The 19722-nt window shown below is 37.9% G+C and overlaps 1 protein-coding gene across 10 annotated transcripts in view; it reads right to left on the reverse strand.

The window, feature by feature from the left end:
• The window catches only part of LOC100939714 (uncharacterized), a 52551-nt gene that overhangs the window by 22444 nt on the left and 10385 nt on the right, over positions 1–19722 (reverse strand). For 2 of the 10 annotated variants that reach the window (XM_054524660.1, XM_054524655.1), the window contains exons 3-4: positions 7971–8066; positions 7173–7535 (exon numbers count right to left, since the gene is read on the reverse strand). The exons of 3 other annotated variants lie outside the window; for them this stretch is intronic. In XM_054524660.1, coding sequence (XP_054380635.1) covers positions 8015–8066 — 52 coding nt within the window. In that variant the 3' untranslated portion in view covers positions 7173–7535; positions 7971–8014. Of the gene's footprint in view, positions 1–7172; positions 8067–19722 lie in introns of those variants that run through there. 5 more of the 10 variants (XM_054524658.1, XM_054524654.1, XM_054524659.1 and 2 more) reach the window with 3 other exon arrangements.

The following is a 19722-nucleotide window of genomic DNA, read 5'->3' on the forward strand; positions in this document are numbered from 1 at the left end:
TCCTAAAAGAAAAATCTCTCTGACATCTGAATTTTAGACTTATTGTAGAAAATTTCAACCCTTCGAAAGAATCTTTGTGAATTTTATCACTACTAAAGTAAAAAGTATCCAATATAAATACAATACAGAGTCTAATCTTTCCTGGCCTTGAAGACCTCGATATGTTGCTAATAATTGCAATTAAAAAAAAAACTCATTGTGAATGATGACCTTATCTTGAATTCTGCATTAGTCAGTCAGTTAATGATACATAGCCTCCTTTCATGCTACAACCATCCTTCCAATAGCTCTCCCACAAAGATTTCCATTTATTTGTTTGATTTCAAACTTGGTGAAAAGAAAGATATTTTTATCTTAATTTCATACCAGAAAACATGAAAGAAGTCATGAAAACATACTGAAAAGGATAGATATTTTTTAAACAGGACCTTAAAAACCAGACTCAATCCCTGCCGCCAAATTCAGTGAGGGATTGTTTAGAGTAAAAACAGAGCATTGCTCTGGGATTGAGCCAACTAGAAAGACTGATACACCATGACATCTCTGGCTTGTATAACCTCCCTGCCCTTGATGTGAACTCTGGAGGGAAGCAGCATAACCAAAGTTGACAGTGAGGTGAAGAGTGCACCTCCAAGTCATAAAGTACCTAAACCTCACTATTCAAGTCAACTAGTTGGGAGAAAGATCCATCCAAACTAGTGGAAAGTCCAAATTTCCATTATTTCCAAATGGAAATACTTTTGGATTTAAAAAAATGACAAATGGAATCAAAGTTTTTCCACTTTTTCCAAAAACGCCATTGAAATAATAAAGATACAAAAAAGAAAAAAAAAATAGCAACACTAAAAAAATCAGGAAGAATTCTATGACCCCCAAATAAATGTTGAATTTCTGGAAGATACGAAGCAGACAAGACAAATATAATTCTTGATATATATTTTTAACATATGTCTAAATATAAATATTTGATTAATGGAGCAAACTGACAAAAAGACAGTTAGTGCCAAGGGTGAGCACTCAACACAGGCAGAAGAGAACAGGGAAGTAAGTAGATAGGTTTCCCCAAAAGACCTATAGAAAAAAAAATCAGACTTAGCACAAGAACATAAAAAGTAGGCTGGGAGAAGCTCAAGAGAATTACACTAAAAGACTTACATTTTAGAACTGTGTCACTGTCTCATATGCTAGACCTATAGACCAGTACTTCTAAATGTGTGAGGCCTGTGAGATAGAAACTACTTTCAAAATAATACTAAGCTGTTATTTGCCTTTTTCACTGTATTGACATTTGTTTTGATAATTGTTGTGGGAAGTCAGGGACCCCGAATGGAGAGACCAGCTGAAGCCATGGCAGAAGAACATAAATTGTGAAGATTTAATGGACATTTATCAGTTCCCAAAATTAGTATTTTTATAATTTCTGACACCTGTCTTTACTGCAATCTCTGAACATAAACTGTGAAGATTTCATGGATATTTATCACTTCCCCAATCAATACTCTTATAATTTCTTATGCTTGTCTTTAATCTCTTAATCCCATCTTTGTAAGCTGAGGATGTACGTCACCTCAGGACCCTGTGATGATTGCATTAACTGTACAAATTGTAAAACGTGTGTTTGAACAATATGAAACCAGTGCATCCTGAAAAAGGACAGAATAACAGCAATTTTCAGGGACCAAAGGAGATAACCATAAGGCCTGACTGCCTGCAGGTTTGGGCAGAACAGAGCCATATTTTTCTTCTCGCAGAAAGCCTATAGACGGATGTGTGAGTAGGAGAAATATTGCTGAATTATTTTTCCAGCAAGGAATATTAATAATTGATAGCCCTGGGGAAGGAATGCATTCCTGGGGGGAGGTCTATGAATGCCTGCTCTGGGAGTGTCTGTCTTATGTGGTTGAGATAAGGACTGAAATACACCCTGATCTCCCACAGTGCCCTCAGGCTTGCTAGGATTGGGAAATTCCAGCCTGGTGAATTCTAGTCAGACCAGTTGTCTGCTCTTGAACCCTCTTTCCTGTTAAGATGTTTATCAAGACAATGCATGCACAGCGGGACATGGACCCTCATCAGTAATTCTAATTTTGCCCTTGCCTTGTGATCTTTTATTGCCCTTTGAAGCATGTGATCTTTGTGACCTACTCCCTGTTCGTACATCTGCTCTCTTTCTAAAATCCTAATAAAAACTTGCTGGTTTTGCAGCTCAGGGTCACCATCACAGTCCTACCAATATGTGATGGCACCCCCAGAGGCCCAGCTGTAAAATTTCTCTCTTTGTACTCTTTCTCTTTATTTCTCAGACCAGCCAACACTTAGAGAAAATAGAAAGAACCTATGTTGAAATACTGGGGGCTGGTTCCCCCAGTAGATAATGCAAAAAAAAAATTGTGGGTGCAAAAGTAATTGCACCAACCTAATATAACAGAATAACTGAGACTACATGATTTATAAGGAACAGAAATTAATCATCTCACAATTCTGAAAGTTGATCAAGGCACTGGCAGGTGAAGGCCCAGTTTCTCTGCTTCCAAAATGGCACCTGAGTGCTGTGTCCTTTGGAGAGGAGGAAGGCCAGGTCTCCACATGGCAGAAGAGCAGAAATGAGAGAAAGCCACTCTCATTCCTGTGAGCCCTTTTATAACATCATTAATCCATACACCTCCCAGTACTGTTGCCATAGGGATTAAGTTTTCAACACATGAATTTTAGAGGAAACAATAACATTTAAACCAAAGCAGACATTTAACTGATACTAATAGTCATTATATTCTTTATCGCCAGGTACCCACAGGAGGGGGAAAAAAAACTGTTTCACATAAGAATGCCCTGGTGAAGCAGTAAAAATTATTAATGTCATCAAAATCTCAACCTTTGGGTCTTTTTAACATTCTGTGTGACCAGATGGGATGTATAAGGCGCTTCTATTGAATACCAAAATCTAATGATTATCTCAAGAAAAAGCACTTGTACAATTAATTGTTTGAGCTGCAAGCTGAATTAGCTGCTTTTTTTATGGAACACCATTTTTTTCTTGAAAGAACAACAGAGACCAAACTACAGTAATTCAGACTTGGTTATCTGTCAGACATTTTCTCAAAAATGAATGAAGTGAGTCTGCAAGAAAAACAACTAGCAGTATTTGTATCCAATGATAACATTCTAGCTTTCAAGCAAAAATTAGAATTTTGGGAAACTTGTATATGCCACTATAAGCTTGACATCATCCCAATACTATGACTTTTTTAATGAAATCAGTGGTAATATTAATGAATATGATTTTTGATGCTGTACAAAGAAATGTGTCAACATTTGAAAGATATGCATAATTCAATGAACCAATATTTTCCAAATGGCCAGTGCATCATGGTACAAAATCATGCATGGGTAATCGAAATTTTCAAGGTACAAAATAGGGCATTAGATTTTAACATAATAGACTACATAGCCTTCACTGCTATGGTTTCAGATTCCACATTGGAACCATCCTTTAAGAAACTAGCTAGGACTTGTCCAGTTTTGGTGTAGTATCAAAGAAGATTATCCCCATTTATCTGAAAAAGTTATTATAATACTCCTCCTTTTTTCAAGTACATATCTGTGTAATGCTGGATTTTATTCATATACTTCAACCAAAGCCATATATTGCAATAGACCCATTGCAGAAGCAGATGTGAGAATCCAACTGTTTTCTGTTAAGTAGTCATTAGGGAAATTTGTAAAAATGTAAAACAGTGCTACTCTTTAATTTTCTTATGTTGAAAAACAGTACTTTTTTCATAAAATATGTTATTTATATTTACATGTAGTAGGTTTGTTATTGTGTTTTAGGATGTATCAATTCTTAAAAATTTCTCTCATTTCAATTTCTAATACAGCAACTGTCAGTAGATATAACCCTCACAAACAAAAGCCCTTTGAATCTTCAATTTTTAAGTGTGCAAAGTGATATTGAGATAAAAAATGTGGAGAATCGGTGCTGTATTTATTCCATGTTTGCCATGGCTAGGGGTAAAAAGGAGATGGGAGGGGTGGAAAAGTGAAGATTGATAGTGTCCCAGCTGCAACCCTAGTGGGAGAGTTGCACATCATGCAAGTGACATCCCGTAACTTTATCTGCTACTTGGGTAAATCTCTTCATACCTTTTATGGGGCTAAATTTCTTAGGAAACATGAACATCCCTAAGATCCATCAGTAGATGCTAGAAAGTGATCATTTGAGAGCAGGTTTAGGGGAGAAAATGAAAACATTCCCATACAACCCACTCATACACAGAGCTGCTGGCCCGGCCCCATACAAATTTGACAAAAGTAGGGAGATCAAATGCATGACCCATAATGAAAAGAAAAGAAAATCACCTGCTGCCAGTTTATGACTCCCTACCCTTAGGCAAATGTACCATGAGTTTGTATACCCTGGCAGGTACTTTCTTCCCCTAGCGCCCTAGGCTTTACAAGCCCTGAGCTGTAAAGATGGTAAAGTAGTAATATGCAGGATTTTAAGGCACAGGCAAAGCCTCAGGACAAGCATTCGGATTCTAACAGATGATGATGGTTAAGAATTTAATCACCAAGAGTTCTATGTATTAACCAAGGTTTGGTGCATTTACGGACAAGAAAAAGTTGGTATTGAATTTTTTAAATTTAGATATATATGAATCTGCTACAAGATACATTCTCCTTCAGACTATCACAAATTTTCTTTTCCTTTTAAAAGTGACTTCTTATTTTCAATGAAGGAAACAAATTATTACTATGTCAGTGATAAGGCCCTTCAGTAAATCAATAATGTTTCAATAATTCTGAGAACAAGCAAATCATTCTACTAAAATTATCAGTGAAATGGCTTGGCTCTCCAGAAAAATCCAATGTAGTTTCTTTGAAGAGTGATAAAATTAACTACTTTCTCTATCTCAATTCTGGTGACTTAATTTGAAATTTTTAAAAGGGTGTCATTGGTAGAGTTACAAGTCCTGGGAGAATTGGAAAAATGGAAGTCCTAACTGATAACACATTATCTTAGTTTCTTGTATAACTGCCCTCATTTTTCATCTTCATTTCAGTAACTAAGAGTTAGGATTTGAGAACACTTGGGCCAGGTCTGCTATTATCTTCAGCAATCTTTGAAATTCCCACCTCTCCCTAGAGTAGACAAAATTTTTCAGCAGTCGGTGGCAAAAATAAGAGAGATCTGAAATGCAAACACTTTTCACTTCCTCTAGCAATTCCTCTTGCTCCAGGAGAATAGGACTTCATGTGTGTTTATGAAAGAAAAGCGGGCAGAGAAATATTATTAAGGTGAATAAACGGTGGTATTATGTCCATTTCAATGCCAATATCTTCCATGATCATTCCTGGGCTATAAAGAACACACACCACAGAGCTTGTCAAGGATCCTCGTATCTTCCTCACTAACGTTTTTCTTTTTGCCTTAGGGAAGGAAATCTCCTCTGAGGCTTCTTGAAAGATGTAGGAGAGAGAAGTGGGTACACTGGTCTCATATGAAAATCTATTCCAACATTCCTATCTCTTTAGCTTTTGGAGTCCTTTCATATATTATGCAAGAGAAGTTCTGGCGCCAAACTTCATTGAATGTAGGCCATCAATGAGTCAAAAATTTAGTCATTCCAGAAAGCCATTAGAGCCATTTCTAGCTTTATCTAAAACATGAAATCTAGACTATCTGGTAAATGTTCTTATATCAATATGTTAATCCTGAGACAAAATTATATTCTGTTCCTTTTAGCCTAACACCCTTGGAATCTATTCTCACACATATTTTCTTGGTTTCTTCTATATGAATTATCAAAATCCTGCCTTTTTTTTTTTTTTTAGGTATAGGCAATTTCTCCCCAGGTCTGAATCTCCATTCTGTTTGAGCATGCTGAGATCTAACTCAAGTTTAGGTCCAGACTAAAAAATAATCAGCAATGGGGATGGGTCTTAAGGATAATAAGTATCCCTTGTAAGGCAGCTGCTTCAGATGAATTGATCATAGAGTTTTCAAGAAGGAAAGGTATATCTTCTCTGTTGTTTTTGTTTTTGTTTTTTGAGACGGAGTTTCGCTCTTGTTGCCCAGGCTGGAGTGCAATGGCGCGATCTCGGCTCACTGCAACCCACCTCAGCCTCCCAAAGTGCTGGGATTACAGGTGTGAGCCACCATGCCTGGCCTTTTTTTTTTTTTTTTCCCCGAGATGGGGTTCCGCTCTTGTTGCCCAGACTGGAGTGCAATGGCGTGATCTCGGCTCACCACAACCTCAGCCTCCCGGGTTCAAGTGATTCTCCTGCGTCAGCCTCCCGAGTAGCTGGGATTGCAGGCATGCACCACCACGTCTGGTTAATTTTGTATTTTTTAAGTAGAGACGGGGTTTCTCCATGTTGGTCAGGCTGGTCTTGAACTCCCAACCTCAGGTGATCCGCCCTCCCCAGCCTCCCAAAGTGCTGGATGACAGGCGTGAGCCACCACGCCCGGCGATCTTCTCTAAGTGGGGCTGCTTCTGCTTATTCAGAGGGACCTGGGCATTCAGCTTCATCCAAGTCCAACGCAAGTCTTAGAATCCCGCTTGCTCCCAGTGCCCTGATTGTCACATAAATGACTTGATGAGTCTCTAAATTTAATTTCCATTTTAATCCTGCAACCCACCTAGTTATATTTTTAATAATGTTGATCTTATAGCTATAAGAAATCAGAAACTTTTTTCAAAGTTGCTATAGAAGTTCTCTGTCTCAATTTGACTTGAACTTAGACTTCAAAGCCTTCAATTTGTCATCTTCTGTCTGTAAGGTTTCCAATGCAGTCATAGATGTCATCCCACTCACAGTCCTTGTTGTCATCTGTACTACCACAATGGTAAAATGCAGCAGCCACTTGATCCCTGAAGGCAACTACTTCAATAGGTATTTTTTCCCAAGAAACCATAGATGATACTTTAACTAATCATGATCCTACTTATGTTATAGATTACCAGAATCTTGTTTTCCATTGGCAAGGAATTAAGCACTTCATTCAAGGCCGGCAACATCTACAAATTAATCTCAGAATTTTTGGAGGAGTGGAGAGAATGAATATACTATTTTCATAATTAAGTGGTTCTAAGCTGGCATATAATGAGCAGTCCTCTTTATGTCAGAGTCCAGTCAGAAAAACAAACAAAAAAAAGCCACACTAGGTATTTCAATGGAGGAAATTTATTTATTACAGGGAAATTGGTTATACAGGCATTAGAGGGCTGCAAAGCAAAATACAAAGGCTGAAAAAGCAAAAGTCATCTAGAAATAATAACTTCAGGAAGCAGCTACCACCTCTAGGGCTGGAGGAACAAAAGGAAAAATATGAAGTAACCAGAACTTAGAAGCCCAGAATTGCAACCACAATCTTTGTGGAAGGTAGAACCATCTGGCTGCTGTTGGTAATCTCTGAGCGGGTACAGGGGGAATCACTGAGGCTGATTCCAGTAGTGCTGAAAGAAGCTGTAGGCTAGAACCAACTGCCACTGCTGGGGGAAGTGCCTCTAGGTGAAGAAGCATTGCTGGTCCTGTAAGCAACATTAACAAGAACAGAAAAAACAGGAAGCATGTTCTCCTCTCCTTCTGCCTCCCAGTCTCTCTCTAGTGACCCCTATTGGCAGAACTGAACAGGAAGCAAGCTTACAAAGAAGTCTGAGAAACAGTTTGAGGACACCTAGCCCCATCATTACAGGGAAGAGTACAGAAGGTAGATTTAGAGGTGAGGGACAATAGGTAAATGACTCGCACAGATGGTGTTCATGCTCAACGTTTCTCTTCTGAACAATTTTCAGATTTGTTGTTAAAGCACCTTCTGGCCAGGCATGGTGGTTTATGCCTGTAATCCCATCACTTTGAGAGGCAGGGTCGGGTGGGGATTGCTTGAGGCTAGGAGTTCAAGACTACCCTGGGCAACATAGTGAGATGCTCGTCTCTATTAAAAAAAAAAGAAAAAAAAAGCAGACCCAAGGCCATATATGTGTTTCATTCCTAGAAACTCTCCACAGTGTCAGAGGAAGACTGCAAATCCAGTGGTCCTACATTCACAGATAATTCCTAGCCTAGTAAAAACAGAGAGAAACAGAAATAAACAACAATATTAGTTTGAGTAGCTGGAGAGGATCAGAGGAGTAATTATTCTTTGCTCTCCTCTCAACCCCAGAAATTAAAAGAATAATTGTAGTATTTTCATAAATAAGTAGTTTGCTAGTCACTGACTTACATCATAAACATTAGACACTATAATTCTCAATGTGCCTCAGTTACCACATCTGAACAAAAATTGATGATAATAATATCTACCTCACACCAATCTCTTCAGAAATCTTATAGGGAGACATTACTGTGGATTACATCGAGTTGGCAGGCTAAGTATCTGTTAAAGATTAGCATAAACCTGATGTCAAAGCTGGAGGACAATAGACCATGAAAACAAAAGAAGAAATCTCTGGCAAGTCTCAATTACAAATATGAATTTTAAAATTATAAATAATGTATTACCTAATTAAATCTAACATTATGATATTTTTAAAAATCAATTCATCATGACCCAGTAGGATTTATTCTAAGAACATCAGGATGCCTCAACATTGGGAAATGTATAATGTAATTAATTACATAAACTCAGATTGAAGGAGAAAATCATGTGTTCATCTCAGTAAATGCTAATAACAGCACTGTAAAGATTAAATACTTACTTCTAATTTTAAAAACAGAAACTCCTCCTTCACAAATAATTATTAGAAGCCTACATAAAATATCATGCTTTCATGATGAAACACTGGAAGTATTCTCACTAAAGTCAGGAACAAGACAAGGATACCTGCTGTGTCATCTCCAAGTTTAGACTATAAGTTGTAGACAATGAGATTTGATAAGAAAAGTAATTAAGAGGTACCAATATGAGAAAGGGAAATATTATTTACAGCTGAAATTTTAGAACTAATAAGATATTTAGTAAAGAATGGGCAAATACAAGATCAACACACAAATTTGTGGAAATATACAACCCTCCTAGATTCAATCAGGAAGAAATAGAAACCTGGAACAGACCAATAACAAGCAGTAACAATGAATCAGTAATTTTTAAAAATTGCAACAAAAATAAGTCCAGGACCAGATGGATTCACAATTGAATTCTATCAGACATTCAAAGAAGAATTGGTACCAATCCTACTGAAACTATTCCAAAAGTAGAGAAAAAGGGAATCCTCCCTAAGTCATTCTGTGAAGCCAGTATCATCCAAATACCAAAACCAGGAGACAACTTAACAAAAAAAGAAAACTACAGACCAGTATCCCTGATAGACATAGATGCAAAAATCCTAAAAAAAAAAAAACAAAAACAAAAAACTAGCTAACTAAATCCAATCACATATCAAAAGATAATACATCATGATCAAGTGGGTTTCATACCAGAGATGCAGGAATGATTTAATGTATGCAAGTCAGTAAATGTGATACACTACAGAAACAGAATTAAAAACAAAAATCATAGGATCATCTCAATAGATGCAGAAAAAGCATTTTATAAAATCCAGTATCACTTTATGATAAAAACTCTCAACATAGAAGGGACCTAACTCAAAGCAATAAAAGCCATAGACGACAAACTCACACTGAACATAATACTGAATGGGGAAAAGTTGAAAGCATTCCCCCGAGAACTGGAACAAGACAAAGATGCCACTTTCACCACTTCTATTCAACATACTACTGGAAGGCCTGGCTAAAGAAATCAGACAAGAGAAAGAAATAAAGGGCATCCAAATAGACATACAGGAAATCAAACTGTTGCTGTTCACTGACAATATGATCATATAACTAGAAAACCCTAAAGACTCATCCAAAAATCTCCTAGATCTGATAAACGAATTCAGTACAATCTTAGGATACAAAATCAATGTACACAAATCAGTAGCACTGCTATACACCAACAACCAAGCTGAGAATCAAATCAAGAACTCAATCCCTGTTACAACAGCTGCAAAATACAATACAATACTCAGGAATATACTTAACCAAGGAGGTGAAAGAGTTATACAAGGAAAACTATAAAACATTGCTGAAGGAAGCCATAGATGACACAAACAAATGGAAACACATGCCATACTCATGGATGAGTAGAATCAAAATTGTGAAAATGACCACACTGCCTAAAGCAATCTACAGATTCAATGCAATTCCCACGAAAATGCCATCATCATTCTTCACAAAACTAGAAAAAACAATTCTTAAATTCATATGGCACCAAAAAAGAGCCCACATAGGCAAAGTAATACTAAGCAAAAAGAACAAATCTGGAGGCATCACACGGCCTGACTTCAAATTATACTATGAGGCTATAGTTACCAAAACAGCATGTTACTGGTATAAAAATAGGCATGTAGACCAATGGAACAGAATAGAGATTCCAAAAATAAGACCAAATGCTTACAGCCAACTGATCTTTGACAAAGCATACAAAAACACAAACTGGGGAAAGGATACTCTATTCAATAAATGGAGCTGGGGAAACTGGCAGGCCACCTATAGAGAATGAAACTGGATCCTCATCTCTCAGCTTACACAAAAATCAATTCAAGATGGATCAAAGACTTAAATCTAAGACCTGAAACCATAAAAATTCTAGAGGATAACATCAGAAAAACCCTTCTAGACATTGGCTTAGGCAAGGAATTCATGACTAAGAACCCAAAAGCAAATGCAACAAAACGAGAATAAATAAATGGGACCTAATTAAACAAAGAGCTTCTGCACAGCAAAAGAAATAATCAACAGAGTAACCAGACAACTCACAGAGTGGGAGAAAATATTTGCAAACTATGCATCCAACAAAGGACTAATAACCAGAATCTATAAGGAACTCAAACAAAGAAAAAAAAATAAGCCTATTGAAAAATGGGCAAGGAACATGAATAGAAAATTCTCAAAAGAGGATATACAGGCTGGGCGTGGTAGCCTGTAATCCCAGCACTTTTGGAGGCTGAGGTAGGTGAGTCACTTTGAGCTCAGGAGTTCAAGACCAGCCTGGGCAACATGGTGAAAGCCTATCTGTACAAAAATTAGCCAGGTATGGTGGCTCATACCTGTAGTCCCATCTACTCGGGAGGCTGAGGCTAGAGGATCACTTGAGCCCAGAAAGCAGAGGTTGCACTGAGCTGAGATCACACCATTGCACTCCAGCTTGGGTAACAGAGCAAAACTCTGTCTCAAAAAAAAAAAAAAGGAGGCAATAAACATACGAAAAAATGTTCAACATCACTAATTATCAGGGAAATACAAATTAAAACCACAATGAGACACCACTTTAATCCTTCAAGAATGGGAATAATTTAAAAGTTAAAAATCAATAGATGCTGGTGTGGGTATGGTGAAAAGGGAACACTTTTACACTGCTGGTAGGAATGTAAACTAGTACAACCATTAAGGAAAACAGTATGGAGATTCCTTAAAGAACTAAAAATAGAACTACCATTCAATCCAGCAATCCCACTACTGGGTATCTACCCAAAGAAAAACAAGTCATGATATGAAAAAGACACAAGTACACACGTTTATAGCAGCACAACTCGCAATTGCAAAAATGTGGAACCAACCTAAGTACCCATCAACCAACGAGTGGATAAAGAAATATGGTGTATATATATACCACGGAATACTACTCAACCATAAAAAAAATGAAATAATGTCTTTTGTAGCAACTTGGATGAAGCTGGAGGCCATTATTCTAAGGTAGGTAACTCAGGAATGGAAAACTAAATATCATATGTTCTCACTTATAAGTGGGGAGGAGCTAAGCTAGGAGGATACAAAGGCATAAGAATGAATTAACAAAATTTTGACACTTGGGGTGGGGGAAGGGTGGGAGGGGGATAAAAGACTACATATTTGGTACAATGTACACTGCTCAGATGGCAGATGCACCAAATCCCAGAAATCACCACTAAAGAACTTGTCCTGTACTCCAAAAACTATTTAAATGTTTTAAAATTAAAACTTTTAAAAAAAGATCAACACACAAAATTCAGCAACTAGGGACTTTCATCTGCCCATACTGGCAGAGTACCTTGGTTATACTAACCCTCGTTTAGATAACAATAATAAAATCTGGAAAAAAAATTAAAATTATTTAAAGGCACTGGAGGCTGGATGTGGTGGCTCACACCTGTAATCCCAGCACTTTGGGAGTCTGAGGGGGGCAGATCACCTGAGGTCAGGAGTTCAAGATCAACATGGTGAAACACCATCTGTACTAAAAACACAAAAAATTAGCTGAGCGTGGTGATGCATGCCTGTATTCCCAGCTACTCGGGAGACTGAGGCATGAGAATTGCTTGAACCCAGAAGGCAGGGTTGCAGTGAGCCAAGAGCATGCCACTGCACTCCAAACTAGGCAACAGAGCGAGACTTCATCTCAAAAAATAATAATAAAATAAAATAAAGTGCCTGACAGATAAATAAGTGCTTAATAAGGCGACAAGGGGAATTGCTTACGGCCAGGAGTTGGAGACCAGCCTGGGCAACATAGCAAGACCCTATCTCTATGAAAAGTAAAAACTTAGCCAGGCCTGGTGGTGTATGCCCATAGTTCTAGCTACTTGGGGGACTGAGGCAGATGGATCCCTTGAGCCCAAGACTTTGAGGCTGCAGCAAACTATGCACTCTAGCCTGGGTGATAAAGATAGACCCTGTCTCAAACCACACACACACACACACACACACACACACACACACACACACACGAAACATGACACCTCCAAAGGAACACAATAATTCTCTGATAACAGATCTGAAAGAAAAGGAAATTTATGAAATGCTTGAAAAGAATAGAGAAACTCAGTGAGTTACAAAAGAACACAGGTAAAAAATAGAAATCAAGGAAACAATTTATGATCTGAATGAAAAATTCCACAATGAAATAGATATCATTTAATAAAAAACAAACAGGTGGCCGGGTGCGGTGGCTCACGCCAAAGTAATCCCAGCATTTTGGGAGGCCGAGGCGGACAGATCACGAGGTCAGGAGATCAAGACCATCCTGGCTAACACAGTGAAACCCCGTCTCTACTAAAAAATACAAAAAAATTAGCCGGGCGTGGTGGCGGGCGCCTGTAGTCCCAGCTACTCAGGAGGCTGAGGCAGGAGAATGGCATGAACCCGGGAGGCGGAGCTTGCAGTGAGCCGAGATCGTGCCACTGCACTCCAGCCTGGGCGACAGAGCGAGACTCTGTCTCAAAAAAAAAAGAAAAAACAAACAGAAATCCTGGAACTGAAGAATTCAATGAATAAAATAAAAAATACTATAGACAACTTCAACAATAGACTAGATCAGGCATAAGAAATAATTTCTGGCTGGGCACATTGGCTCATGCCTGTAGTCCTACCACTTTGGGAGACTGAGGTGGGCAGATAACTTGAGGTAAGGAGTTCGAGACCAGCTGGGCCAACATGGTGAAACCATGTCTCTACTAAAAATACAAAAATTAGCTGGGCATGGTGGCACACACCTGTAGTCCCAGCTACTCAGGAGGCTGAGGCAGGAGAATCGCTTGAACCCAGGAGGCGGGGGTTGCAGTGAGCTGAGATTGCACCACTGCACTCTAGCCTGGGTGATAAGGTAAGACACCATCTCAGAAAAAAGAAAGAAAGAAAGAGAGAGAGAGAAAGAGAAGAAAGAAAAAGAAAGAAAGAAAGAAAGAAAGAAAGAAAGAAAGAAAGAAAGAAAGAAAGAAAGAAAGAAAGAAAGAAAGAAAGAAAGAAAAGAAAGAAAGAAAGGAAAGAAAGAAAGAAAGAAAGAAAGAAAAAGAAAGGCAGGCAGGCAAAGAAAGAGGAAGGGGAAGGGGAAAGGGAAGGGGAGAGAATTTCTGAACTTGAAGACAGCTCAGAAAAAAAAAATGAAGAAAGCCTACATAACATATAGAACACCATAAAGTGACCAAATGTTCAAATTCTGGGAGTTTTAGAAGGAAGAGAAATGAGCAAAGGCATAGGAAATCTATTTAACAAAATAATAGCTAACAACTTCCCAAGTCTGGCAAGAGATTTAGACATCCCAGATACAGCTCAGAGATCCTCAAATAGATTCGACCCAAAAAGGTCTTCTCCAAGACATATTATAGTCAAACTATCAAAAGTCAAAGACAAAGAGAGAATTCTAAAAACAGCAAGATAAAAGCATCAAGTCACGTATAAGGGAATCCCCATCAATCTAACAGCAGATTTCTCAGCAGAAACTTTACAGGCCAGAAGAGAATACAATGGTATGTTTAAAGTGCTGAGAGAAAAACACTATCAGCCAAAAATACTAAACCTAGCAAAGCTATCCTTCGAAAATGAAGAGAAATAAAATGCCAGACAAGCAAAAACTGAGGGAATTCATCACCACTAGACTGGTCCTACAAGACAGGCTTAAGTCAGTCCTATATCTGAAAGCAAAAGGACAATATATGCCAACAAGCAAACACATGCAAATATAAAACTGGTACAGTAGATATATAAATAAGAAAGAGAAAGAAGTCAAACATTACTGCTACAGAAATCTACTAAACCTCAATGGTAAACAGTAAAAGAGGAAGAAAGGGACAAAGGGTATACAGACAAGCAGAAAACATCAAAATGACAGAAATAAGTTCTCACATATCAATAATAACTTTTGTTTTCTGTTTGTTTGTTTGATTTTAGACAGTCTCACTCTGTTGCCCAGGCTGGAGTGCAGTAGCCTGTTCTCGGCTCACTGCAACCTCCGCCTCCCAGGCTCAAGCAATCTTCCCGCCTCAGCCACCTGGGTAGCTGGGACTACAGGCACACACCACCATGCCCGGCTAATTTTTGTATTTTTTATAGAGATGAGGTTTTGCCAAGACATCCAGGCTGGTCTCAAACTCCTGGACTCAAGCAATCTTCCCACCTCAGATAAAGATTAATGTTATCTCCAATATCTGGCAAAAGGCTTTACTAAATTGGATGCCCAATAAAGAAAAAAAATGTTGATGAAAGTGAACAAATAAAAATGGAATAGGGAGTTTTCCACCACTCATTGATTGTTATTGTACCAGTTGAATTAATATGTCACATTAACAGTTGCAGCATCACATCAAAAAAACTATACAGTTATCTCAACAGATGTAGATAAGCATTTGATCCTCTCACAATAAAAACTCTCAACAAATTAGGCACAGGAGGAACATACCAAAACAAGTACTAAAGGCCATATATGACAAACCCACAGCTAATCTACTCAATGAGAAAAGCTGAAAGCCTTTCCTCTAGTAACTAGAACAAGACAAAAATTCTCACTTTCACCACACTTATTCAACATAGTACTGGAAGTCCTACCCAAGCAATCATGCAAAAGAGGGAAATGAAAGGCATCCAAATTGAAAAAGAGGAAGTGTGGCCGGGACCGTGGCTCACGCCTATAATCTCAACACTTTGGGAGGCCAAGGTGGGCAGATCAGCCAAAGTCAGGAGTTCGAGACCAGCCTGGCCAACATGGCAAAACCCCATCTCTACTAAAAATACAAAAATGAGCCAGGTGTGGTGGCATGTGCCTGTAATCCCAGCTACTCAGGAGGCTGAGGCAGTAGAATCACTTGAACCCAGGAGGCAGAGGTTGCAGTGAGCAGAGATCGCGCCATTGCATTCCAGCATGGGCAACAAGAGCAAAACTCTATCTCAGGAAAAAAAAAAAAAAAGTAAAAGAGGAAGTCAAATTGTCCCTCTTTGTAGACAACATGATCTTATATATAGAAAAACCTAAAGATGCCACCAAAAAACTTTTAGGACCAATAAATGAAATCAGTAAAGTTGCAGGATACAAAATCAACATACAAACATCAGTAGCATTTTTACATACCAATAACAAACTAGCTGAAAAACAAATCAATAAAATAATCCCATTTACAATAGCTACAAACAAAATGCCTAGGAATACATTTAGCCAAGAAGTGAAAGACCTCTACAAGGGAATCTATAAATCACCAATGAAAGAAATTGAAGAGGACACACAAAAAAATGGAAAGACATCTCATCCTTATGAATTGGAAGGATTAATATTGTTAAAATGGCCATACTACTCAAAGCAATTTACAGATTCAATGCAAGCCCTATAAAAATACCAATTACATTCTTTACAGAAATAGAAAAAAAAAAATCCTGGGCTGGGTGCTGTGGCTCATGCCTATAATCCCAGCACTTTGAGAGGCTGAGGCAGGTGGATCACAAGGTCAAGAGATAGAAACCATCCTGGCCAACATGGTGAAACCCCATCTCTACTAAAAACACAAAAATTATCCAGGCGTGATGGCAGGTGCCTGTAGTCCCAGCCACTCAGGAGGCTGAGGCAGGAAAATCACTTGAACTTAGGAGGCAGAGATTGCAGCGAGCCAAGATTGCACCACTGCACTCCAGCCTGGTGACAGAGGGAGACTGTCTCAAAAAAAAAAAAAAATCCTAAAATGCGTATGGAACCAAAAGAGACCCTGAATAGACAAAGCAATCCTAAGCAAGAAGAACAAAGCTGGAGGCATCATACATATAAAAATCAATTCAAAATGAATTAAAAACATAAACTTAAGACCCAAAATTATAAAAAATACTAGAAGATAATATAGAGGAAATGCTTCAAGGACATTAGTCCAGGCAAAGATTTATGGCTAAAACTTCAAAAACACAGGCAACAAAAACCAAAATAGACAAATAGAACAATATTAAACTTCAACGAAGGACTAGCACCTAGAATATGTAAAGAATTCTCATGCCTATAATCCCAGCACTTTAGGAGGCCAAGAAGGGAGGACTGCTTGAGACCAGAAGTTCGAGATCAGCCTGGGCAACATAGTGAGACTCTGTCTCTAAAAAAATACAAAATTAGCCAAGCATCCTAGCTACTTGGGAGGCTGAAGCCACAGGATCATTTGATCCCAGGAGTTTACGTTTCCAGTAAGCTATCATTGCACCAATGTACACCGGCCTGGGTGGCAGAGCACGATCCTGTCCCCCCACCAAAACAAAAAAAATTCCTAAAACACAACAGTAAAAAAAAAAAAAAAAAAATCCAATTAGAAAATAAACAAAAACAAAAGACATGAAGAGACATTTTATCAATTAAGGTATACAGATGGCAAATAACACATTAAGAGATGTTCAACATATTAGCCATGGGAAAAATGCAAATTAATACTACAGTGAGATATCACTATGCACCTATTAGTATGGCTAAAACATAAATTGTAACAATGCCAAATATTGGCAAGAATGTGGAAACACCTGATCATTCATACATAGCTAATGGAAATGTAAAATGGTACAATACAGCCAAACTGGAAAATAGTTTTTCAATTTTTTAAAAAGTTAGACATGCAATTACCATCCATTATACCATGCATATAATTGCACTCTTAGGCATATATCCTGGAAAATGAAAACTCATGTTCACACAAAACCAGTACCCAAAAGTTTATAGCACCTTTATTCATAATAGCCAAAAACTGGAAATAACCAAGATGTCCTTCAGCATGTGACGGGTTAAACAAATTGTGGTATACCCATACCATGGAATACTAATCAGCAATAAAAAGGAATGAACTATTGTTATACTATCTGGGTGAATCTCCAGAGAATTATGCTAAGTGAAAAAACTTCAATCTCAAAAAGTTATCTAATAATGTACGATTCCATTTATATAACACTCTCTGCCACCCAGGTTGCAATGCAGTGGCATGATGTCAGCTCACTGCAACCTCTGCCTCCAGGGTTCAAGCAATTCTCCTGCCTCAGCCTCCTGAGTAGCTGGGACTGCAGGCGCTGGCTAATTTTTTGTATTTTAGTAGAGATGGGGATTTGACCATGTTGCCTAGGCTGGTCTCAAACTCCTGAGCTCACGTAATCCGCCTGCCTCGGCCTCCCAACATACTGGGAATACAGGCATGAGCCACTGTACCTGGCCTATATAACATTCTTGAAATGGCAAAACTACAGAAATGGAGAACAGATTAGTGGTTGCCAGGGGTTAAGTGGGAGTGGCAGAGAAATGAATGTAACTATAAATGGACAACACCAGAGATTCTTGAGGTGATGGAAATTCTCTTTATCTTGATTGTATCAATGTCAACATCCTTGTGATACTGTACTGGAGTTGTGTAAGATTTTACTACTGGGGAAAAGTGAGTAAAGGGTACATGAGATCTCTCTGTATTATTTCTCCCAACTGCATGTGAATCCACAGTTATCTCAAAATAAACTTTAAATTTTTTTAATCTAAGAGGTAAAAAAGAACTGTAAAAAGTAAGAGCAATTTTGGGAGTGGAAAGTAGGAACGGAGTCAAAACAAGAATGGCAAAATGTTAATCATTGTTGAAACTTTGGGGTAGGTACGTGGCAGTTCATAACTTATTCTGTTTACTTTGTATATATTTGAAATCTTCCATAATAAAAGAAAAATTAAATTATCAGGTAGGATACAGAAAAAATATTAATAATAAATAACTTTTCTCATCAATAATTAACTATTAGAAAATAGAATTTTACAACTGTATTCATGATAAAAACCATAACTATAAAATAACAGAGAATTAACTTTGTAATAAACGTTAAGACTCAGATAAAGAAAATTAAATAAATATACTGAAAATCCTAAAAAAAAAAAAAAGACAAAAGCAGACCTAAATGGTGGCCTAAATAAATGGAAAAACACATGATGATCCAGACTGAAAAGACTCACTACTATAAAAATGCCAACTCTCCTACATTTAATCTATAATTCTTAACCAAAATCCCAGTGTTATTATTTATAGAATCTAAAAAGCTCATTCTAATGTTACTATTGAAGAAAAAATGCACAAGATTTTGCCCTGCAATTCTGGGGGGAAAAAAAGAATGAGGGAAAACATTGTATATCAGATATCAAGATAGATTATGCAGTTGCAGAAAACAGTAAAAATTAAATAATGCAATATTAATACTGAATTAGGCAAATGGCTCTGTCTAGAAATAGAATCAAGAATTATGAATGTTTGATATTTTTGAAAGATGGCATTTCAAATTACTGGGATTAAAATGAACTAATTAGCATATTTGAAGCAACTGGCTAAACATTTGGTAAAATAATAAAATAGGTTCCTTTCTCACAGCTATTCAGAATGCACCTCACAAGGATTAAAGAGCACTTGATGCTTTTAAAAATAGCAGAAACAATATGAGGACACTATTTTATAATCTTAGGGTAGGGGTAGTAGAAGAGCTTCCTTCTTAAGAAGACACAAATCCCAAAAGTCATAAATGTGTGAGGCAAAGTAGCAAACATCTGTCTCTGGCTAGCCACACAGTCCGCCCTTGCTGTGAAGAACCACGTTTGCTCATTCTGCTTGTCAGCATAAACTTCCCAAACCCCTGGCTCAGTGTCTGAGCTCAGCTCTCTGGAAAAATGCTTGAAGACCATAAGCAGGATAGAGCACAGTTTCCCATGTCTGAATCACTGCATTTTTGGAAAAGATAAGTTCAATGAGCCCTTGCCTTTTCCTATCCATAAGATAACATCTGACAAGATTAATGAATATACCTCTGTAATCTATAACCAGACGTACTCTCGCTCCTGGACTTTGATGAGATTTTGCTCTAATGTAACCTCTGAGCACCTTTAGGTAACTTCCGAGCACATGCAGAACCTCCACCGCCTGTGTAGAAGCTGAGGGCTGAAACGCTGCTTTGGAGCAGTCT

Source organism: Pongo abelii, chromosome 9 (genome assembly GCF_028885655.2).
Source record: "Pongo abelii isolate AG06213 chromosome 9, NHGRI_mPonAbe1-v2.0_pri, whole genome shotgun sequence".
Lineage (NCBI taxonomy): Eukaryota > Metazoa > Chordata > Mammalia > Primates > Hominidae > Pongo > Pongo abelii.